The 22,605-nt window shown below is 38.8% G+C and overlaps 1 protein-coding gene across 1 annotated transcript in view; it reads right to left on the reverse strand.

Moving 5' to 3' along the window:
- Positions 1 to 22,605, reverse strand: part of Pard3b (par-3 family cell polarity regulator beta) — a 1,014,040-nt gene that overhangs the window by 95,866 nt on the left and 895,569 nt on the right. The window contains exon 21 of the mRNA XM_027941877.2: positions 4,755 to 4,890. Coding sequence (XP_027797678.2) covers positions 4,755 to 4,890 — 136 coding nt within the window. The remainder of the gene's footprint in view (positions 1 to 4,754; positions 4,891 to 22,605) is intronic.

Raw genomic sequence — 22,605 nt, forward strand, 5'->3', positions numbered from 1 at the left:
ATTTGTTGACTGATTGTATATCTTCTTCTGAGAAGTGTCTGTTCAGTTCCTTGGCCCATTTATTGATTGGGTTATTTGTTTATTTGGTGTTAAGACTTTTGAGTTCTTTATATATTCTAGAGATTAGTGCTGTATCTGACGTGTGTGTGGTAAGAATTTGTTCCCAATTAGTAGGCTCTCTGTTCACCTCACTGATTGTTTCTTTTGCTGAGAAGAAGCTTTTTAGTTTAAATCCATCCCACTTATTGATTCTTGATATTAATCCTTGTGCTATAGGAGTTTTATTAAGGAAGTTGGGGCCTAATCTGATATCATGGAGATTAGGGCCTACTTTTCTTCTAATAGACACAGTGTCTCTGGTTTAATTCCTAGGTCCTTGATCCACTTTGAGTTGAGTTTTGTGCATGGTGAGAGATAGGGGTTTAATTTCATTTTGTTTCATATGGATTTCCGATTTTCCCAGCACCATTTGTTGAAGAGGCTATCTTTTTTTCAATGTACATTTTTGGCGCCTTTGTCAAATATAAGACAACTGTAATTATGTGGGTTAGTCTCTGTGTCCTCTATTCTGTACCATTGATCTAAAAGTCTATTTTGGTGCCAATACCATGCTGTTTTTGTTGCTATTGCTCTGTAGTATAGTTTAAGTCTGGTATAGTGATGCCACTTGCTTCACTCATTTTGCTAAGGATTGCTTTAGCTATTCTGGATCTCTTATTTTTCCAGATGAATTTCATGACTGCTTTTTCTATTTCTATGAGGAATGTGATTGGGATTTTGACTCGAATTGCATTAAATCTGTATAGTGTTTTTGGTAATATGGTCATTTTGACAATATTAATTCTGCCTATCCAAGAACAAGGGAGATCTTTCCATCTTCTAAGGTCTTCTTTATTCTTTAGCATTCTGTAGTTTTTGTTGTAGAAATTTTCACCTCTCTTGTTAAGTTGATTCCCAAGTACTTTATTTTTTTGGTGTAGCCAATATGGAAAGCTGTATGGAGAATCCTTGGAAAACTGGTAATGGAACCACCATTTGACCCAGCTATCCCATTCCTTGGTCTATACCCAAAGGACTTAAAAACAGCATACTACATGGACACAGCCACATCAATGTTTATAGCAGCATAATTCACAATAGCTAAATTGTGGAACCAACCTAGATGCCCTTCAATAGATGAATGGATAAAGCACATGTGACACACACACACGCATGCACGCACACACACACACACACACACACACACATATATATATGTTTAAAATGGAATATTATTTAGCATTAAAAGAGAATAAAATCATGACATTTGCGGGTAAATGGATGGAGCTGGAGAATATAATGCTAAGTGAAATTAGCCAATCCAAAAAACCAAATGCTGTATGATTTCTCTGATTTAAGAATGCTGATTCATAATATGTTTCTGGGGGGCAGGGAGATGGGAGGATTAAATGAATTCTAGGTAGGGCAAAGGGGAAAAGGGGAGGGTGGGGAGGGGAGGGGGCCTAGGGGTAGGAAAAATGGTGGAATGCAATGATCATCATTACCCTAAGTATACGTATGAAGACACGAAGGATGTGACTCTACTTTATGTACAAGCAGAGATGTGAAAAATTGTGCTCTGAATGTGTAATATGAATTGTGATGCATTCTGTTGTCATATATAACAAATTTAAATTTAAAAAAAATTTAAAAAGAAATATATATTAAGACTAAAAACAAATAGTCATAGGTCCTAATAAGCTTTTAAGTAATTGGTTTCATCATTTTGCCTTCAAAGACTTTTATGAGCATACTTTAATTTTTATATGGCTTATTTTTAAACTAGTTTAAGAGTACAGTTGACTGACAATAGCTGTGGGTTCTGCATCATTGGATTCAACCAACCATTGATTGAGAATCTTCTAAAAATACATCTGTGTGAACCCATACAGACTTTTCCTTCTCATTATTCTCTAAATAGCACCGTGCAACAGTTTACATAGCACTCACATTGTATTAGCTATTATAATCTAGAGATGATTTTAAGTACATAGGAGGACATTTACAGGTTCCATGCAAATACTATAACTGTTTTATATGAGGAATTGGAGTATCTCAGATTTTGGTATGTGTAGGGTTCCTCAACCAATTCCCTTGAGGATAACAAGGGAGAACCATAGTTGTCAGGTAACTTACCTTGCTACTTTCCTTCTAGACAGCTCAGAAGTTCCCTCAGAAAAGTATGGGAAACATTCATCAAGCCTCTCAACCTGAGACACTAGACTGGGGAGTTCTAAGTTCATCAGAGTTTTTCTGATTAATGACGGTGGAGATAGTTTTGTTACAAACTTGGACTACTTTGGTGTCTTACTGAAGTGATAAAAATCAAGGTCCAAATTTTATAATTTGGGGCAGAATCCTTGTTGGCAATGCAAAGAAGTACCTGGAGGCCTCTCTTAGGGTCTATCCCTCCCCTTCATGGACTGTTGATTTTAACAAGTACCCCTGTGATGCTGGGGACGGGATGCATCCAGAAAGTACAGTCTCATGAAAGCTGCTTTGTTGGATCTGGCTGCCGGGGCAGGAATGAAATGTTAACTTTCTAAACTTGCTTTCCTAGATCTTTCCAAAAGAGCAAAACAATGGTGTAATTTCTCAGGGCTGTGCTAGACAAAAGATACTAGTGTTTTTCCTTGGCAAGGGGAGGGGAGAGGAAAGAACGCTGAGATTCTAATCCCAGGTTTGGAGCATCTCAGGAGATCCCAAAGAACACTTGTCTTTTATGACAGAGCATTTCCCAAGCATCCCTTTGGGAAGCCTCAGCCCCTGATTGTCTGGGAAGCATAAACTCACTCACTTTTGGCAAAGCTCAACACACCGGAGCATGGGAAACACAGATTAAAACGGAGATGCTTCTTACTCTCCAGCTTGTCTGGTTATACATTTGCTTGGCACAAAAATAGAATCACTAAAAAAGGGAACACCCGAGGGAAAGTGGTTCCGCTCGCTCATAGTGAGGGCCAGAGGAAACCCCCTCAGTCTCGTGAAGGTTAAGCATCTTCATCCTTTCAGCTCAAATTAAAGAAATCATATAAAATAAGTTTAAAACCCTCAGGACTGCGTAATCTAAAGTTACTTGTCTTATTTTGCTCGGAGGGGTTTTCTGTGGTTCTGTGGTGGAGCACTCCCTGATGCACTGGACAGATGCTGCTTTGGTCAGAGTGGAAAAAAAACTTTCCTTTGTGGTTGCTTAGCCTGGCTGAAGGAGCACAGCCTCCCCTACCAAGTGGCTCACATCTCTTGCAAAGGCAGTTCACCCATGCCCATCAAGTTTGAAATACAGTGATTGTCATTTAATCTGTTTCTGTGGAACTCTTTCTCTTCTGCTACTGGGAGTTCTAAGAGACAAGTTGACCCATCGCTACGGATGTCATTATGTTCAATTGTAACATCTGGAATAAAACCAATAAATAGCTATTTGTTCTGATCTATAGTCTGGGGATGCCTATCTCTAAAGAGGCTGGCACCTCTTTGCTTGGGATTGGGGGTCCTCATCCTATACTTCTGGTGAGTGTTTTTAAGCTCCATCCATGAGGAGGAATCTCCTGGGCTGAGGGGTCTCTGTGGTGGTGGATCCTGAAATCACCATTCAAACCACAAGCCACACCTGATGTGCTACATCACAGGCGTGAAAACCAGCGGGGGGGTCAGCACTGTCACTGGACTCCCAACTCTGATCTTAGGAGCACAAATATCAGTATGCAATTCAGGAGAGGAAACTTTAATAGATTTGCTTTTCAAAGAATCTGGTGTCTTTAGTGGGCATCAGGGATGACAGACTTCCTTACTTGGTTCTCAAAACGGCACTAAAAACTGTAGTAGAAAGCAGTAAGCATCAAAGAGGGTGTGTGAGAATGAATCACAGCAAGGACATTATTACAACCGTGTTCAGCTCACCTCCAATAATGTTAGGAACGAGAGCTGACATTTATTGAGCACCGGCTCTGTGTCAGGTACCGTTCTAAGTATCTGACAGGTACATGTAATCCAACTCTAAGGACCCTCCTCTGGGCATTTTTGTGGATGCTCAAGAGTTAAGTGTATTTGGTAGGCATAGACTTACCTTCTTGAAAAAGACAAGAAAATGAATTGTGCTACCTTGAGAAAACCTGGAGAGTGTCTCTTCAGTGGTCGCAATATTCTTTTCTGTTCCCTGAATGTTGAAGGATTTGGTGAAACGAATCCTCTAATACAAAAAACTGCCCTTATCTCAAAACAAAACAATCCTAGTATACAGGTAAGATCAGTGGAATGTGAATTGCTCAGATCCAATCTGCAAACAATTGATATCTCCGACAATAACATTTCTGAAATTTACTTCTAATAACCATTTTTCAAAAGAGAGATGGCTTCTGTAGCAAAGTCTACTAATGCTGGCCCAGATGCCTGAGGTCAAAGAGAATTAGGGTAAGTTGAGGCTCATTGGATGGTGACAGAGATCCCCTGTCCTCTTTAAAGTGCCCTCCCCAAACCAGTGAGTATACCACAGGAAGTAGTATGAGAGCAACAAGAATCAGCACATACATTAGTGAGGTTTGATTCATGTAAACAGCTTCAGTGGGAGAAGATGGCTGTTTTGGATCATGTTCATGTCTATAAAGCTCAAGAAAACTGAATGCAATCTGCTACGCACTGAGCATTCTTGACCACTTTCTGCTGTATATTGTTTTGGTAAAGAGAAATAAATGCATGCTTGGAGTCAGGCATGGGCTTACCCAGTGAAGGTCATAATCAGATGGCCTAGCTCTTCCTTCTTCGTCTTCATATAGTGGGAAGCCTTCCCTCCGAGCCTGATAATACTCCTTCCGCAGCTTCTGGATTCGGTCAGTGCTCCCACCCATGGGACGGCCACTATAGCACAAAGACAAACAGAGTCACACAGTCACATCATCCTTGAAAGTCACTTTTTGTTCTTCTTATTAAAGGGGATGGGATCCAAATTGGAAAGATTGGATAATGTAATTCAAATATGCTAGGAGAATGGTGAAATAAGTAATATAAATGAACACAAAATGGCCCTTGCATGCATACCTTTAGCTCCAAGGGTCAAAATATCTGACTTGGCATTAATAAATGCCTTTGGAATGAGAAGGTAAGACAAAGTCTTGACCTTTCAGAGCAATTAAAGAAACTCAACCCTTTCTTCTTATAATCATACACACAAGAATTTGGTTAAATTTCAACATGGGTATCTCATTTTCTCAAACAAGCATTGTCTATTTGGGACAAAGTTCTGGTTGTGTGACCTGAAGGCTGGATATCATGTGGGGCTGGCATGTGCCACTGTTCATTCCAATAGACGTGGGAATTTTGGGAATGGGGGTGGTTGATGGTGGGATACACGTCAATAGATGAATACCAGTCAGGGCACAGGTAAAGAAAATAAAAGCCATGCCAAAAAATTAAAAGAAAGGGTAGTGGGGTTGGGTGACAGCTGAATGGCACCTGTCCAAGGTTCTCCTCTTTACCTTAGCCACTATTTCCTCCCAGGACTCACCGCTGTCCAGTACCTCATCACCCGACCTGCCCCTCCACATCCTCCCATCCACACATCAAATGATACATGCTCTCTTCCCTGTCTCATTTAGAAAGCAAATTAGAATAAAAGTGAGTAATGGCACTGGTGATTTAGTGTAGAGATATTTAGAATTTATACTAATAAAAATGACCAAAGTACGACTGGCAAATCTGGGTACTTTAACTCAATTGCAAAAAAACACGCCTGTTTCACAGGCAGGTGAGGATCACTGCTCCAGCTGGGGAAGAGCCAGGGTAAGAAGATCAGAGGAAGCTTGCGCAGGGCCCAGTGTGAGGAGCCTTGCATGCCAGAAAGGTCCCTGAATATTACAGTTGAGTTTTAAATTTAAATGAGGCCTCTGATAAAAAAATAAGATCTCTAAAAGCATTAGAAAGTAGTCATCTATTTTGTTGAAGTATTTTAAAATTATGCATACAAAATTCTTTAAAATATTTATTTTTTAGTTGTAGTTGGACACAATACCTTTATTTTATTTATTTACATGTGGTGCTGAGGATGGAACCCAGGGCCTCACACTTGCCAGGCAGGCACTCTACCACTGAGCCACAACCCCAGCCCAGCATACAAATTTTAAAAAGGGAAATGGGAGTAACAGGTTTTGGAGGGAAAGCATTTTTTGGAGCTAGATGGCAAATTGAGGGAGGCATGACCCTCTCTGGTGCGGGCTTGGGGCTCTTCTGTGCTCCATAGATACTCTTCAGCCCATGTTTTGATTAAGAAACAACAAATCCTTAGGAATCACACCCTTTTAATTTTCTTCAATATGTATTCTAAAATTCTCGAAATAGTTCTAATTTTCTTTCTTTACTACACCTTTCTTAAATAAAAGTTTTCTTTGTGCAGTTGAAAGAGATAACAATAGACACAAAAAGGCCTGCTTAGCTTCTCTGAAGCACAGGTAGGCAGGAAAGGTAGCGCCTTCTATTCTGAACTGCTTCCTTTGCTCCGGAGTAACATGAGATGACTGTGGTGGCTGGATCCCATGCACAAGCTCCTGCCAGTTACAGGAACGCACAAGCTGCGTTCAAACTCACCAGATGAGTTCAATCAACGCGGTGCAAACATCGCATACATAATCTATTAGTTTACCCTGAAGAAACTGAAGCACTGAATTCAAGTAGAATGAAGTCATCAGTAATAAAGAAAAAAAGAGAGAAAATGATAAGGCTGCGTTCAAAAAGAAAACACCAAACACCACAATTTTCCTCCATTTGTGGTGGTGGGGAAATCAAACAAGGACTGTAAACTATTCTTCCATACGCCTATAAATACGTTAATTTAAAAATATGGGTTTGATCAGCTTGCTGTTCTCATGTAAGGGAATGAGGGAAGAATATAAAATCAGCTGTTCAGGATTTGAAAAGTCCCCTGATGGTTGACAGGAACATGACTATTTACCCAGAAGAGAAATCTCACTGCAGTGAAAAGACAGGACAAAGTCTTGGAGCTTCTTAGAGCAAAACATGCTGCAGATTTTTCCTAGTGTGACTATTTTTAAAGACAATATGGAATGCTGTGCAAATGTCTTATGATAATGTGAGACTACACCTCAAGATCACTTCTTCTTTTTACCTTTCAAAAACATTCTACCTTTAGTAACTATATCAGATTTTTTTTTCCTAAGGAGACATTTTATACACTAAAATTTGGAATACCAAATTCTGATTTCACTTTTCGGTTCTTTTCAATGGATGAAACACATAAAAGTCTACCAAAAAATTAATAAAAATTCCATATACCATTATTTATAGTCAAAGTCATTAATTGATTTCATTTTTTGTTGAAGATGTAGAAATTTAGCCATTTGATGCAGGATATAAAAATGTCTTGTGATAACAGCAGTGATCATCATAATAGTTTACAATTTATAGAACACTTACATAGCAAATATATTGATACAAACTTTTACTTACTCAGTTTTCTGCCCAGAGAAAGACATCACTGATCAATTACAGATTCTTTCCCAATAATCCTAGATTTTGTCTCAGAATCCTTCTTAACCCAGAACTTCAGAGAACCACTACAAACTATAGGAGCTGGTACTTGAGGTGAATTTATTTTCAGTGCCTGTGTAATAGGCACCATAATATCTCAAAGTCTTCAAAGAATATTGAATAATAGCTTTTATTGTTCTGCTAAATGAAGACTGAGGATATGAAGCTCATGGCTAAAAGACAATTATCAAGGTTGGTCTGACTACAAAGTCTCTTCTTTCCAGGAAAACTTACTACCATCTAAGCTGCTTCTCTTCCTCCATTGTATTTATATCTTAGAGATGGGGTCCTCTAGCAACAAATGGAACCAGCATGCATATCAAAGTTAGCCTAGAGCTCTTACTTTCTGAGGAGCTGGATTTTTCTTTTCTATGTTTGTTCCATCTGTTCTATTTTCCTGGCTTTATGGAACTAAGAAGTATAGATTCTAGGGAACCTTTTGTCTGATAGCTTCAGAAGTGATATCAGATTATGATGTAACTTGAATACTCTTGGGACCACATAAAATATGTCAAAGTAGAAATAACTCTATCTCCTTGTTGGTAGTTAGGAAATTAGGCTTTCTGTATTATGTGTTCACTGGGCATTCTTACAAAAATATTCCTAGTATAGCTCTGTCTATTGAAGGGGATCAATGCTAGTCATATACTTTCAATATGCAGAATTTTTTTGTCAAGTTAATTTAAGCAATATAACAAAACAGATTTATATTGCAGTGATTTCTTGTGAATCACACAGCCTATGCCTTTAGAGGCAGAGGTATAGTCCCTTCTATAACACCACGGAGCTGAACAGAGGTTACAGTTGTAGTGAATTTCAGAAACCACATCATAGCCACCTACAGGTATGACCAACTGGCCCCCACTCGTAAACTTCACATTAAGGCTTTATCTGCTTCCTTGGAATCCAACTTTATTCTTTCTAGTTTATAATTCTCTCAATTGTAGTACATTTTCAAATGAGTGTACATTTGTGCACACCCTAGTGTCCTCTAGTTGCTGCTGTAGACTGGAGAAAATAAACTAACATTTACCGAGCTTCCATGATTTCCTAGGTATAATATTTGTGCTCTACATACTTCATCTCATTTACTCCTCTGTCAAAGCTGCGAGCATGACATTGTTGTTGACATTTTACCATCACCGAGGCTCAGAGAAGTAACAAAACTGGTGAACAGGGGAGCAGGATTCAAGCCAGCCCTGTTTCTACCCTCTCATGTTGCCTTGTACAAAAGGCATTAAAATGCAGTAGGCATCTTGCAGCCTCAGTTCAAGGCATTTCAAGGCAGAGGGAATTTAGCAGAGCACATTTATAGCCATGTCTTTTGATATTCTTTTATTTGCACAGATCTTTGCAATAAAAATAGAAATTGAAGTAGCTAAAGTAATAGAAATACAAACAATGAGGCCTTTATTCATTAAAGAATGATATTGGAGCATTTGCAGACTGACATTTCTGGGCAATTAATACTATATCTCTGAAGAGCTTATGAGGGAAGCTGGTGTAAAACAGGGGTGCAAAAGAGAATCAACATATGACAAAGATCTCACATGGAAGACAAAGAGAACAGCAGTCAGGGCAACTGCTGGGAAAGTTCATTCACAACTGAGTGAGAGGGAGCTGGTCACTACAACCAACCATTGACCACTGCTGGACTTGTGAGTTACCTGTGATACCTTTGTGTGCACATGTAAGTGGTCATGTTCATCAATACGTAGACTCTTATGCTGATTCATTTGTATATAATTAATTCCAAACAGCTGTTTTCAGATAGACTCAAGATATGTAACTCATTCTGAAGGGAAGATGTTTGTTTTTGGTGAGCATACTCTTCATTTTAAGTACAAGCCTGGTATGTCAGTGAGCTTTTCATCCCTGTGAACAAAACACTTGAGAACAACAACTTAGAGGAAGAAAAGTTAATTTTAGCCCATGATTTCAGAGGTGCAGCCCATAGTTGGCCAACTCCATTGCTCTAGACCTGAGGAGAGGAATAATAACTTAGCAGAAGGGCATGTTGTAGGAAGATACTCAGTTCACAGAAGCTGGGAAGCAGAAAGAGAGCCAGAAGCTAGGGACAAGATATAATTCAAGGCCACTTCTCAGCTGTGGCCCACCTGCCTATGGTTACCACTAAGGAGTCCATTCAAATTATCCATTTATTGAATCAAATGTATGAAAGATGATATGTCATGAGCTTTGTAATGTTTTGAACAACCAATAAAAAAACCAACAAAAACAACAAAAAACCCCCCAAATTATCCATTCATTAAATGTTTTAATCCATTGATGAGTTTATAGCTTTCCTAATCTAATCATTTCACCTGTGAACTTTCCTCTAAACATATGAGCTCTTTGAGGGACATTCAAGAGCTCAATAATAACACTGATGTCCAGATTTGATGATGTGGCTGAGGAGTAGACTTAGTAGAAGGGCACTTTCACAGGAATATTCCTACATGGATGTGATAGCATGAAGTCACTGAATAAATGTCACTGTTGACTCTGTAACGTCAACAATGATCAGAAGGCTAGAGAGTGCTTCTTTAGGGTTTGATAGATTATTTAATTTCTTATGAAGCTACTGTAAAATGCTATTTTGATACTTCCTTTAAATTTTTTAATTGAATAGTCTTTCTCTTTCTATACCTACAATGGAGTGAAATTTCAAAGGTTTTCTCAAAAAGGGTTTAAAGATGTGGAATGAAGAGAAACAGCTTTTCACACAAAGTGGACTTTTTTTTTTCCTGTGTTTTCCCCATCTCCCAAGGGGAAAGGTTGTTTGCTTCTGTCTTTTTACATTTAAGGAACTAAAACCATCATAGCTTTAAACTTAAAATTTGGCAGTACCATAGTTCTACCTTTGAAAAGAGTGAATCATTTTTTTCCCTTCTCAGAGTAGAAACAGAGCTCTCAAAACATCTGAGGATACTGTGGCATTCATACTCTCAATAACATGAATATAATCAAATCTAACTGGCTATATGCACTTTTATTTTGCTAATTCAACTTTAAATCCCAAAATATTTATGGAAAAAATATTCAGCTGAAAACAGACCATCATAGGATGTAACTGTTACTTATTTTTTGTTGGTTGGTGATGAAGATTTCTGCCAAATAAAAATTTTGAGAGATTCTTAGACATGCATTCAAAATTTGCAAACATTTAAGATTCATAAAACTAGCCTCAATAGCATTTACACTAATATTTTATAGATTGAACATTCAATGAAAATACATTTAGGCCAGGCACAATGACACACGCCTGTAATCCCAGTGGCTCAGGAGGTGAAGACAGGAGGATCGTGAGTTCAAAGCCAGCCTCAGCAATTTAGTGAGGCACTAAGCAACTCAGTGAGACCTGTCACTAATAAAATACAAAATAGGGCCAGGGCTGTGGCTCAGTGGTAGAGTGTCCCTGAGTTCAATCTCTGGTACCAAAATAAAAGAAAAGAAAAAAAAAATGAAACTACATTTAAATAGTGTGTCCATATATACTAAAAAATGTAATTATAAATAATTGCTTTAAAGGGGGTTTAATACAATTCTTCCAATGACATTTTAGTCTAAATAGCTCTGAAAATTATCTGATGTCAACTTTCGGTGAAAAGTATGATTATATAATTTCCCTATCTTACAAAGAATCATTTTTTTCCCCAAAAGGTACATTGACACATAAGATTTTTTTCACTGTAGAGTCCAGTTTGGGGACCCCCTAGCTGAGTACCCATGGACAACATTTGGGGATTTTTTTTTTCTGTTTCTTTGCACATTCACCATTGCTATTTACAATAGTATCCTTCATTTTCCATTATTTTTGCCAAAAGTTCCCCCTAAAAAGCAAGAATATGCCTATTCTTACATGTGCATTTAATTTCTACCAGATTTGCTATCTTTTTTTATTAAAACAGTTACTTTAGATTAGGAACCCATTGCTTACTATAAGTGCCTATGAATTCCTATATTAAGAACAATGATTTTAGAGAGAGGATGAATATTACAAACAAAGCAAACTTTCACATCTAGAATTTCCTTTCAATTTCTAGGACTGCTTTCATCAACTCTCTCTGACATTAAACCTCATAGTAGGTGAAGAAACAGTGTTTAGGCCTCTTAAGAGATTAAGAGAGTATTTAATGTCACATAAGAAATTGGTAGCAGAATCTGAGAAAAAATACACTCTATGCTAACAAATAACTTTGAAAAGTTTGCATTTGTATAAATTTTCAAGAGTTCAACAAGCTTACTCCTTATGTCAGGATCCTATGGGGAAGTTGAAAAACTGGTCCAGAGAGGTTGACATGCATGTTAGGGTCATACAGAAGGAGAAAAGTCACAGAGTATGTTGATACATTAGCTCCAGCTGGAATCCTGCACAGTGGTCCCTCCCCCAGCCACAATGATGCTGCCTGTGGCATTTTGACCCAGATGCAACAATCTGACAATGTGACTTGGCTTACCTGGGCTCCTGACTCTGCCATGGCAACTTGAGCCTGACCTTTTGTCTTTCTCAACGTGTTTCCTGCTTTCTGCATCTGTTTCCTTTGAGATCCCTGTCTTGGTACTTCCATCCCTAGCTTGGTGAACTGACCCTCTGACTCCTATAGCTTGAAGATTTGTCTTGGAAATCTTCACCCTGGACTGGACCTTCACCTCCATGAATCAAGCCATTGTGGTGCAGCATAAAGAAATAAAAGCCCCCTTCCCTTGGCACTTATAATTGCATAACAGTGAGCATCTCCACCCACACCGTGAACCACAGTTGCCATTTACATTCCAAGTTATCTCACTGATTCATGAAGGGCAACTATTCCCATGTGATTAATTGCTATGATGCAGAATCGTCACCAGATCAATGTCATCTCTTCTGATAAAAGGCATTGCTCTCTCTTTGCTCTTTATCACTTGAGACAATGTGAGGCTGCTCTTTAATCAGAACATTCTGCCTCTCTATCTTCACTTCTAGTAAAGGTAGAAACTCTTTAGGAGTGACACTGTCAGTGTCAGTCAAAATGCAAGAACACACCTTACTTTGCTCTTTCAACTCACCTTTCTAAGCCTGTAACAAATAATTGTATTATTCTGATGCTATATAATGAACACTTGGCTGTGTTCAAATTTCAGAAGCTAATTTGCAATTAGTCATAAAATACTCATTTGAGTTATTCATATTTTTATAATAGTAAGATATGTTTGCTCCAACATACACAGTGCAATATTTTTGAATTTTAAGTAATTTACATAAACACTGGATACTCCAAAGTCATATATAAGCTTGCAATACATATTGTCTCAAGGCGTTTTGCCAATTTTATTTTTTTATGTGGTGCTAGGAGGAACCCAGTGCCTCATATGTGTGAGACAAACATTCTACCACTAAGCCACAACCCCAGCCCAACTTTTGCCAACTTTATGAAGAATATAAAGTCTGTGGACATCTCAGAAGGAATTTATCAAGTGATTCATATGGTAATTTTTGTTTCTTAAAAAATAAGTATTTTAAAATTTAGTTGAAAAGTTCACACTGGATGACAGCAAAATTATTCCTCCATTTCTTCTCTACATCTTTGCCAAACAAGCATACAGAGATGCAAAGAAAAATAGATTTGAATCAATATGGAACCATGCGTCTACTGAATCTTCTGCTACAGGTGATGAATAAACCATGCCTGGTATTGTAATCCATTTATGTGGGGGATGTAGAAACAATATAGACACAGCTATTCCACATGGCTGAAGAATAGTGACATTACATTAGGACTTAATTTAACTGATATATTTATTTTATTCAAGCTTAGACAAAAATAGGGGCTTGGGCAATTTAAATAGTGATAGCATTTCTCTATCAGCCATTCCATTTAATGAACATATATGCTCCTGGATAGGAGATGACTTGGTTTCCCTCTGTGGGTGTCCCTTCCTAAATACCTTTCATGAATTTTACATTTTGCTGGACATGATTCCAGTGTTTAAAGACCTGAATTACTTGTCCAATGTGGTCCCCTATATGCAAGCTAACTGCTTCAGGTGGTGCTCAATCAAGGAAAGAACCATATAATGCAGTAGTGAAAATGAAAGTAAAACAACAACAACAACAAAACAGCCTTGGGCTGGGAGCCGTGGCACATGCCTTCAATCCCAGTGGTTTGGCTCTGAAGGTTGAGGCAGGAAGATCCCAAGTTCAAAGCCAGCCTCAGAAACTTAGTGATACCCTAAGCAACTGAGAGACTCTGTCTCAGAATAAAAATTAAAAAGGGCTAGAGATGTGGCTCAGTGGTTCTGTGCCCCTTGGGTTCAATTTCTGGTACTCAAAATAAACAAAGCAAAAGACCCCGCCACTGGGTGGATTTAGGGAGCGATGATAGGTGGGGGCCAACATAACATTCTCTACAGTGTTTCTCAAGGCTGACTTTGACTGTGAACAATTTTTGTCTCACATAAGGTCTTTAGCTGGTAACCTGAAGACTTGAATACTTGGCACATTACAAGTTTTTTCAAAGAATTTTTTGATCTAAACTAAAATGAGCAAAATATTGCTGAAAAAGAAAGTGGAAGAAGCCTACAAAACCTGTATCATTTTAACTCCCATTCAAATTCTTGAACTGAACCAAAAAATAGTTTCAGGAGAAATAAACTTGCTGTTAATATGTACGTGGGCAAGTTAATGATAAAACACATACAGACACTTGTGACCCTTCTCAAAAAATTCCTCACCAATAACTGCAGGACCGCCAAAGATAAAATTATTAACTTTTAGGTTTAAATCAAATACAGACTGAGTTTTAAGAATACAAATCTGACATTTATATGTGGATTAAACTTTCAGGGGTCAATTCTGGGAAAAATAAGCCTTTGTGGGCTGCAGGCCATGAAACCTTGGGAATTTCTTAGGCCTCCGTGAAATCGCTTCCTCCTCAGAGGAAATGGCACAGAAGTTTTCTCTTCTTTCAAGGGGCCATAGAATGCCACCAAAAACCAGGGATCTTCAACAGCTGGACAGCTAGATCACTCCTCCTGGACAACAAGGAAGCCCCAAATATACAATTTTAAGGCAAAATAAGTAGTTTATAAGTGATTTAGTGCATGGATATGGTTTTTTATTTAAAGGATTAAATAAAATCCTCTAAATAAAGTCAGGAGAATTATATGCTGTGGCTGCAAAATGTTAAGAAGATGAAAACAGCAATTTCTTACTCATTCAACGAGGCAACCACGCTTTCTTCCTCCCTCAATGGAGGAGGTTAGGAAAATAATAAAAGTATCAAAGAAAAAATGTTTTTTAAAAAAGAACAAGTTTTGTTTTGTTTTCAAGAAGAATAAGACTAGGGGTCACCCTAGGTCTCAGGAGACAAAGGGTTCTAACTATCGATGGCCTGTAAACTAGTCCTTATCTTTGTATCTGTTAAAGAGATGTATAATAAATTGTTTGAACATGTAGAAATGATGGCTAGGTCACACATGTATGTGGCTGGAGCAGATGTTAAGGATCACATATGCTGTTAAATCATACTAATAAGCATATAACTCTATTTGCATTATCCTGATATGATTAACATAATAGCAATTAGATCCAATAAGTCCAAAAATTTATTAATAACACATTTTGATATTACCTACATCCTTTTCACACTCATATGCATGAATATACTGAGCTCTTCAGAAATTTTAATTAGGGTTATAATACCCACCCAGTCCAAACAAATTCTCAAATCCAAAGAACTGCATAAAAAGTTAACAAGTACTTAGGTCTCAAAGGACATGAAGTTCAATAATATCCCCAGCTCTTCTGAAGCATTTTCCAGAATGTAAAGAGAGCTCTGGTAACCTTGTAACCTCTGCTGACCTCCTGACCTCAGGGTTTTGTGGGTGGGAGGACAGTTTATATTAACATTGTCTGTGGATTGTTTTAATTGTTGTTAAAAGATATTCAGATTCTTACAAATCCTTGGTAGAAAAATGCCAACTTTTTTTCAGCATGGAATAGAAAAAAGTAAATGGGTATCAAACTTAGATCACTAGTTGTTTTTAGAAAAGTTCTCCAATAACCTGAGTTGTTCTTGATATGTACATTATTTAAACTCCACTTATTTTTAAATTTTGCTATGTCCCTTTCCCTGGGGGTATGAAGGTGATTTAAGGCCCAGACTTGACCTGGAGGATTTCATAGTCTACTGGGGGAGATGGTAATAAATATTGACAGTGCAACATGGCAATTATTGTGAGGGAATATCAAAGAGTATAATGAAGTCCTGCAGCAGCTCCAGAGAGCTTGAGTAACTCTGCTGGGGAAATGAGAGGCTTCATGGAAAGAAGGAAACAAGGATGAATGGGGGTGACTGAGCATCTAGGTGGAAGGACATCACACATACAGGGAAGGCCACAGGAAAGGGTGCAAAGTTAGGAATAGCAGCCGTGTGGGGAGTGTGTGGAGAAATTGGGCAATGGATCTGGTAGACCACGATCAGCTCCATACACCCATCTTTCTAAAGGATGATGCTCTTTCAAATAGGAGGGCATCATTGTCAGAGTTAGACTTGACGTCAAGATAAATCTGGAAGAAATAACCTATGGAATGGATTAGTTGCTCTCTATGGATTTTTCTTGCATTAATATTCAATGATTTCTTGTGTGTGCACACAGTTCAGACTAAATGGTTGGCCAAATCATTTCCCCACTTGTTAAATACTATGCCTGGGGATCACTGTAGATGGAAAACAATGGGACATGAGACTTTCTTTCAGTTTGAAAACTGAACATTTTCTCCAACCTGAGCTCTTGTTTAACTGGTAGCATTAACTGGTGGTGATGAGTGACACGTCATTAATACAGTGATGAATTTCCCATTAAGAACAGAGCACTGGCCGCCAAATCAGAGGGCAAAAAGTTAAAGCAAAACAAAACAAAATGAAGGAATGAAAACAACCCATTATGGGTTGGACAAAGGCTTTTGTTTTCACTGGTGCTCTAAGGGAAAGTAGTCCTAGAATCTTAATTAATAAATAGCCATTGCCCCATTCAGGCAAGGTAATGGTGAGTCTGAGTATCTGCAATAGAGCAATTTGTAGCTGTCTTCTGGATATGAAAAGTGAATGAGTTGTCGAATATCAAAGAAGAGGGAAAATTAGGCCCTGTGCCGCCGACAATGGAACTCTATAAATAACTCACATTGAAAACGAGTAAGAACCATACCCTCCTCCAGCTTCAGTAGCCTCTCCACAGTGTGACAGTTGGTAGTTTTTTCAATAGACATGATGTCAATTATGCCTTTTATCCATCACGGTGAAGCCATGTGTGGGGAATAATCGAGGATTTTTTTTTCCCCTTTAGTGCTTCACATAACAATGCTTTTCCATTTTATTTATATCATACTGAGGCAAAACAGCTCTCTAATCCGTAATCTATACATTGCGTCAATCCTATTCTTATTTCTTCCCTGGTTCCAACAGCTTTATTAGCCACAATGATCTTGTCAGCTCTCAATTGTCTGTAGAAATAGGAGGTTGGGGAGAGGGTGGACACTAAACAGGATAGATGATTTAGAAAAATCTCATTTAAACCAACAAAAGGGCTGGGGCTAGGGCTCAGTGGTAGAGCGCTTAACTAGCACATGAGAGGCACTGGGTTCGATCCTTAGCACCACATAAAAAAATAAATAAATAAAGTTATAAAAAAAATTGCTGTCCTTTAAGAAAACATTAAAAAATAAATAAACCAACAACATTAGTTTCTTTCCTAGCAAATGTTTCCCAGAGCTGTAAATAATATCCCAATTAATTGACTTAAGTTTCACATTCTTTCCTTGCCCAGACTCTTGTTTGTTGAAGGTAATAATGAGGAGAAAAAAAAAAAAAAGGCCAAAAGGCATCCAGTGTTGGAAAAGCAGAGGAGACACAAGGATTCAATGAGGAAAACCGAGTTTGGATGGTTGAGAGTTAATGACCCAGGAAATGTGTCCCGCCTGTGACTAGAGAGATGCAACTTTTCAGATTAAACATGAGAACTCACATACCCAAAGGAACTTTTGGGTGACCGTATTTGTTTCCTGACTTTTGCTATTTGCCATGAACTTTGTTTCTCTTCATTCCTCTGGCAACTATATTTCCTCCTACTTGCAGACATATTAAGGATAGCCCTTCAAATGTAATTAGTTCATTATTTGTTAAAGAAACTTGCTTTTAGGAAGTATTTAGGACATTTTTTTAGGACATTTTGAGTGGCATTGCATTATTTGGTGCATTGTTTATCAGGATGACGGAAGGAAGTAACCTACTTTATTAGAGATAGTTTCTATTCTACAACGAAATCATCTTTTTATCCGAGTGTAAATAAACCCACTGCCATCTCGCTAGAAGCTTTCTATTTTTTTCCCCCAAATTCTACATAAAATATAAGCCACAGGCTTAAATTGAATCACTATGTTATTTCTTTATATATTACTTGACTTATTTAAAAAACTGAATACTTATTGTATATTTGAGAGAGCTTCTGAATTTATAACCTGCCAAAAAGAAAAAAAAAATCATTTCCTCTTCTTCAAAGAAGATTTTAATACTGGGTCCAAAATATCTAGGGAATTGGAGGAAGAAAAAAGAGAAGGGGAGGGGGAGGAAGGGAGGGACTACAGAAAAAGAGCTAATGGTCAAAATGCATCCTTATAATAAAATGAGCTTCTTAATGGATGCTCACTACAGGAATAACATTAATTCAGTATTAGGACTTTCACTGGAAAAATATGAATGCAATTTATCTTTTTAACTGTCAGCTGCATTTCTAAAGCTCTGAAGTCTGTAGCTTCCAGGGGCCTTTTGTCTTTCTGCCATGGCAAGAATATCTTGGACAGCTGTAAGAGCTTTCTAAGCTATCTTTCTCAAAATCCATTAGCTAATTCAAGGAACCTAATTAGAGCTGCCATTTTGATGGAGCATACTGAATGCTCCGTACAAACTAGTAACACCATCAATGTTTATTAGAAATCACAAAACCTAAAGTGCTCCATTCCCCATGAATATTAATGGGAATACAGCAAACAAAATATTTATTAAAACATATGCTTAATACCACCAAGGTTTACAGACAGATATTGAAAGGGAGAGAGAGGCGCCCACTTGAATCTGAAGGCATGTGTGGTGGACACACAATGAACCAAGATTTACACTTAAGCAGCATGTAATCATTATTTGCAGGCCCTTCCCACTTGTCTGCCTGGGTTTTGCACCCTGGAATTCAGTCCCTCGCAGCTGGGAGGACAGATGTAAATGCAGAGAAGTCTGAAGGAGGGGGTGGAGGGGGCCTTTAAAAATAAAATAAAATAAATTAAAATAAACAGCTGCTGAGCGCCACAAATTCTTGTCAGCAGAGAAATAAGTCTTATTTCTCTATAAAATTGGCAGCATGATGACGTCAGTATTTTCTACCCTCATCCAAAGGAGGTGTCATCGAATAAATCCAAGTAGCTATTATCTCCTGTTCCCACCCTGGGGAGTTTCTGCCTGGCCCTGGCCCTGACCCTGACCCTGACCCTGAGTGTGGTGGTGCCTCAGCCTTGCTGGAACCCTGCTGTGAGTGAGCCCTTGTCAGCACAGGTACAGGCTTACCAGTCCTGCAGAGGCTGGAGACACTGCTCCTCTTCTCTGAGGAATAATTAAAGACCCTCTGTGAAGATTACTGTCCAGTAGCCCTCCCCCCACTCTCCCTCAAGCTATTACCTCTCTCTTTTCTTTCCCCTTTTACCAAACTTTTAAAAACAATCATGTGTGTTCTCTCTCTCTCTCTCTCTCTCTCTAAACCAGCTGTTCTCTCTTTTGGGCTGATGTCAGTCTGGTTTGGGCCTTCTCCATTGCTAAATCTGACCAAGCAAATCCTGGTGACCTGGCAGAGCTGGACATGGGACAGCCGCCCTTCCTGCAAGTCTCTTGCTCCTCCTCCTGCATTGTCTGTCTCCTTTGATATCTCTTAAACTGGTCCTCTTCAACACAGGCCTTTTCCAACATTCTCTAACTGCTTCCATGTTTTCTCCCTGGGGATACTGTTTACTCTGTGTTTGCTGATCATATTCCTTCTCATGCTCATTCATAGTCATCCATCCACTCAACAAATCATCCCCAGAGCTCCTTATCTGGGGCGCTTCTCAACAGAGCCTTCCTGCACAAGGACACAAGTCTCTGGCTGCACTGTCTCACAGAAGCACCAATAACCATATGCAATCCTCACTCCCCATTTGGACCTGAAATGAACCAAAGTTCTATACTTAACTTGTCCAGAACCACCCTTCTCCTGCTTCCATGAAAAGCTACTTCCTTCCCATCGTTCTGGCTTTTTAATTGCTTCCCCATGCTCATCAAAGCTTGAAACAATGATCATCATGCTGAGCACCAGCTCTGGAGCCAGACCTCCTGGGTTCCAATCCTGGTTCTCCCTCATTTGGAGCAGCTATGTATCCAACCTCTCTATCTGTGAACCAAGGATAAGGTTAGAAAGATTGCATAGGCTTATTCTGAGAATTGAGAGAGTTATTATTTAAAGCAGTTGGAACAGTGCAGGCACACAGTAAGAACTCAGTAAATAAGCACCTACTGTGTTGTTGATATTACCTTATTTAAAATTATTGTTGCTATCTTTGTTGTTGATATCTTCAATTGGCTGTAATCAATTGCCTCTAGCACTGTGCCCTCCCCCGCATTCCTATTTCTATAATAATAGCATGGTAACTAGTCTCTCCCAACCTGACTCCCTCCAATCCATCACCAGGTCACCCTCCCAAGGTACATCTCTGTTCACATATTGCCCCTGCTCCCCGTGTCTCTGTGCTGTCTTGCCACTGACTAAGCCCTTCTTTATGCAGCCTCTTGCTGCTCTCGCTTGTGGTCTGGTCTCTAGTGAAACTTTCATTGTCCCCTGAACTTGCCCTCAGTTTCATCCACACTTCACTGTAATTTTTGACCCTCATTTTAAAAATAACACAATTCAGAGCAAATCACATCTTTTAAAAAAATGCCCACTGCCTTTCCAGCATGCTTCAACTAACTCTCCAACCCTTCCCCAGGGTCTTTGTGGCTGCTCTCTGCAGATGTGGCCTGTTTCCCTCTTGCTGACTTTGATTTTCACTCAGCTTCATTCTCACTCTCCACATTCCCTCTATATCTCAAGCTTGACCCAGCCTCAGGAGTGTGGAAACACTACTCTGCCTGAAACACTCTGTCTCCAATTTCTCAAGGTAGTTCTCCCTTGTCAGAGGACCCTCCTCTGGCCTTTGGACCTGTGGACTGTTTGAGCTACTCCTCTGCAGTTGCCCTGCTTCTTTCCTTTGTTGCCCTGATCACTGTCTGAAGCATCTGCAATCCTTATTCCTCCTCTTACCTCAGACTTCACACCTCCACAAAAGCCTAGATGCTGAGAGCAGAGATCTCAACTGTTTCTTTCCAAGCCAGGGCTTTACATTCTCTAAAGGAATTTGAAATCTTTCAAGGGTCTTACATTCACTTAGCACTTATTTATCAAGTACTTACTATGTACTATCAACTGCCACAAGTCCTGGGAATAGAGGCAGAATATAAGACACACATGGGGTCTAGTTGCAGGGTGGGGAGTGAGATAATACACAGCCTAAGAGGAAGAAATATCAAGCAGTGGTAAGTACTACCTGGAGACTTAAAATACAATTGGTGATAAGATAGTGACTGGTGGCTACTCTAGATTGAGTAGTCAAGAGAGGCCTTTCTTTTAAACTCAGGACTGAATTACAAGAGGAATAATCCAAAAGTATCTCTATGAAGAATATTTGTGAAAAAGAAAACAGCTAGAACAAAAGTCCTAAGGAAGGAATGAAAGAATGCTGGCAATGAACGCTCACAGGATAAAGTAGTTTGACAAGGTCATATGACAGGCAACACTCTGGTCATATGGTCCTGAGGACTTGGCAAGATCTCTGGACATTCCTTGGAAATATCAAGCAATGAAAGAATTGATAATAGATTTTAAGCCAGGAATTAACATGCTCTAATTTAAAAATTTAGAACATAATCCTGGCTTTGCTACAGAAGACAGAATAGAGTTCGTTCCAGATATTTAAGTGAGATATAGTGGACAGGTCAAGGTGGTGGCCATGCAATGAAGATAAACATATTAATCCATTTTCAAGTACAGGCTGGTCCATGAATCTTTCCTAGAAGAAAATCCCTTTTTCTAAACTTGTGATTCCTACAATACAGCACACCTATATTATGGCCATCGCCTTCCTCTTTGTGACATTGTTATCATTTGTGGCTTATATTTTTCAAACCTTTGTCAAAGCCCCAGTAATGACTAAGTGATACAAAAAATTTATTCACATGTCTCATGTAGAACTTGGCAATGTTTCCTCACCAAGGATGTGTTCAGTTCCCAAGTTTTTGTGGGAGTGAAGAAAGCCATTTGAGAATATGTACAATGAAATATAAATAGGAAGGAAAAGTGATGATTGTGCTATTTGAGGATGAAGTAAGGCACCTTCAAGGATGGCGGATATACATGGGAGAAGGTTTAGGGCCAGAATTATGCAACCACACCTATAGCTGCTACCTAGAGAACTCCTTCCTTTTTCTATTTTTTTTTCCCTAGGTGCCTACGCAGAACACCATCCTGAATAGCTTAGCATAAGCTACTCTGCCATTTCTGTGTAATGCACAGATATTTTACTGCTTAAAGCAATTTCTTAAGTTTTTGAAGTTCTCTCTACTGCAACATGTTCTCATGGTCTCCTTTTTTCAGCAATTGCTATAACATCTTGGTGCCATCAGGTCCCATAGGAATTGTCTAGCCAAGCAGTCATGTAGTTTGCTTATTAATGCTCATGGAATAGATGTGTGCTGAAGCGGTGTTATTGGAGACCTTTTCCATGCTATTTCATACTAAATATAGCATGCACACTAGTAGATGAAACTGTCTGGAAACTGTGAACATCCACGCTCACACGCTTTCAAGGAGGTGGGCCGGCACTCTTTGCTGACCTTTAGCTTTGAATTAAATTTAGCTCCTCATCCTCATTAGACTCTAACT

Source organism: Marmota flaviventris, chromosome 11 (assembly GCF_047511675.1).
Source record: "Marmota flaviventris isolate mMarFla1 chromosome 11, mMarFla1.hap1, whole genome shotgun sequence".
NCBI lineage: Eukaryota > Metazoa > Chordata > Mammalia > Rodentia > Sciuridae > Marmota > Marmota flaviventris.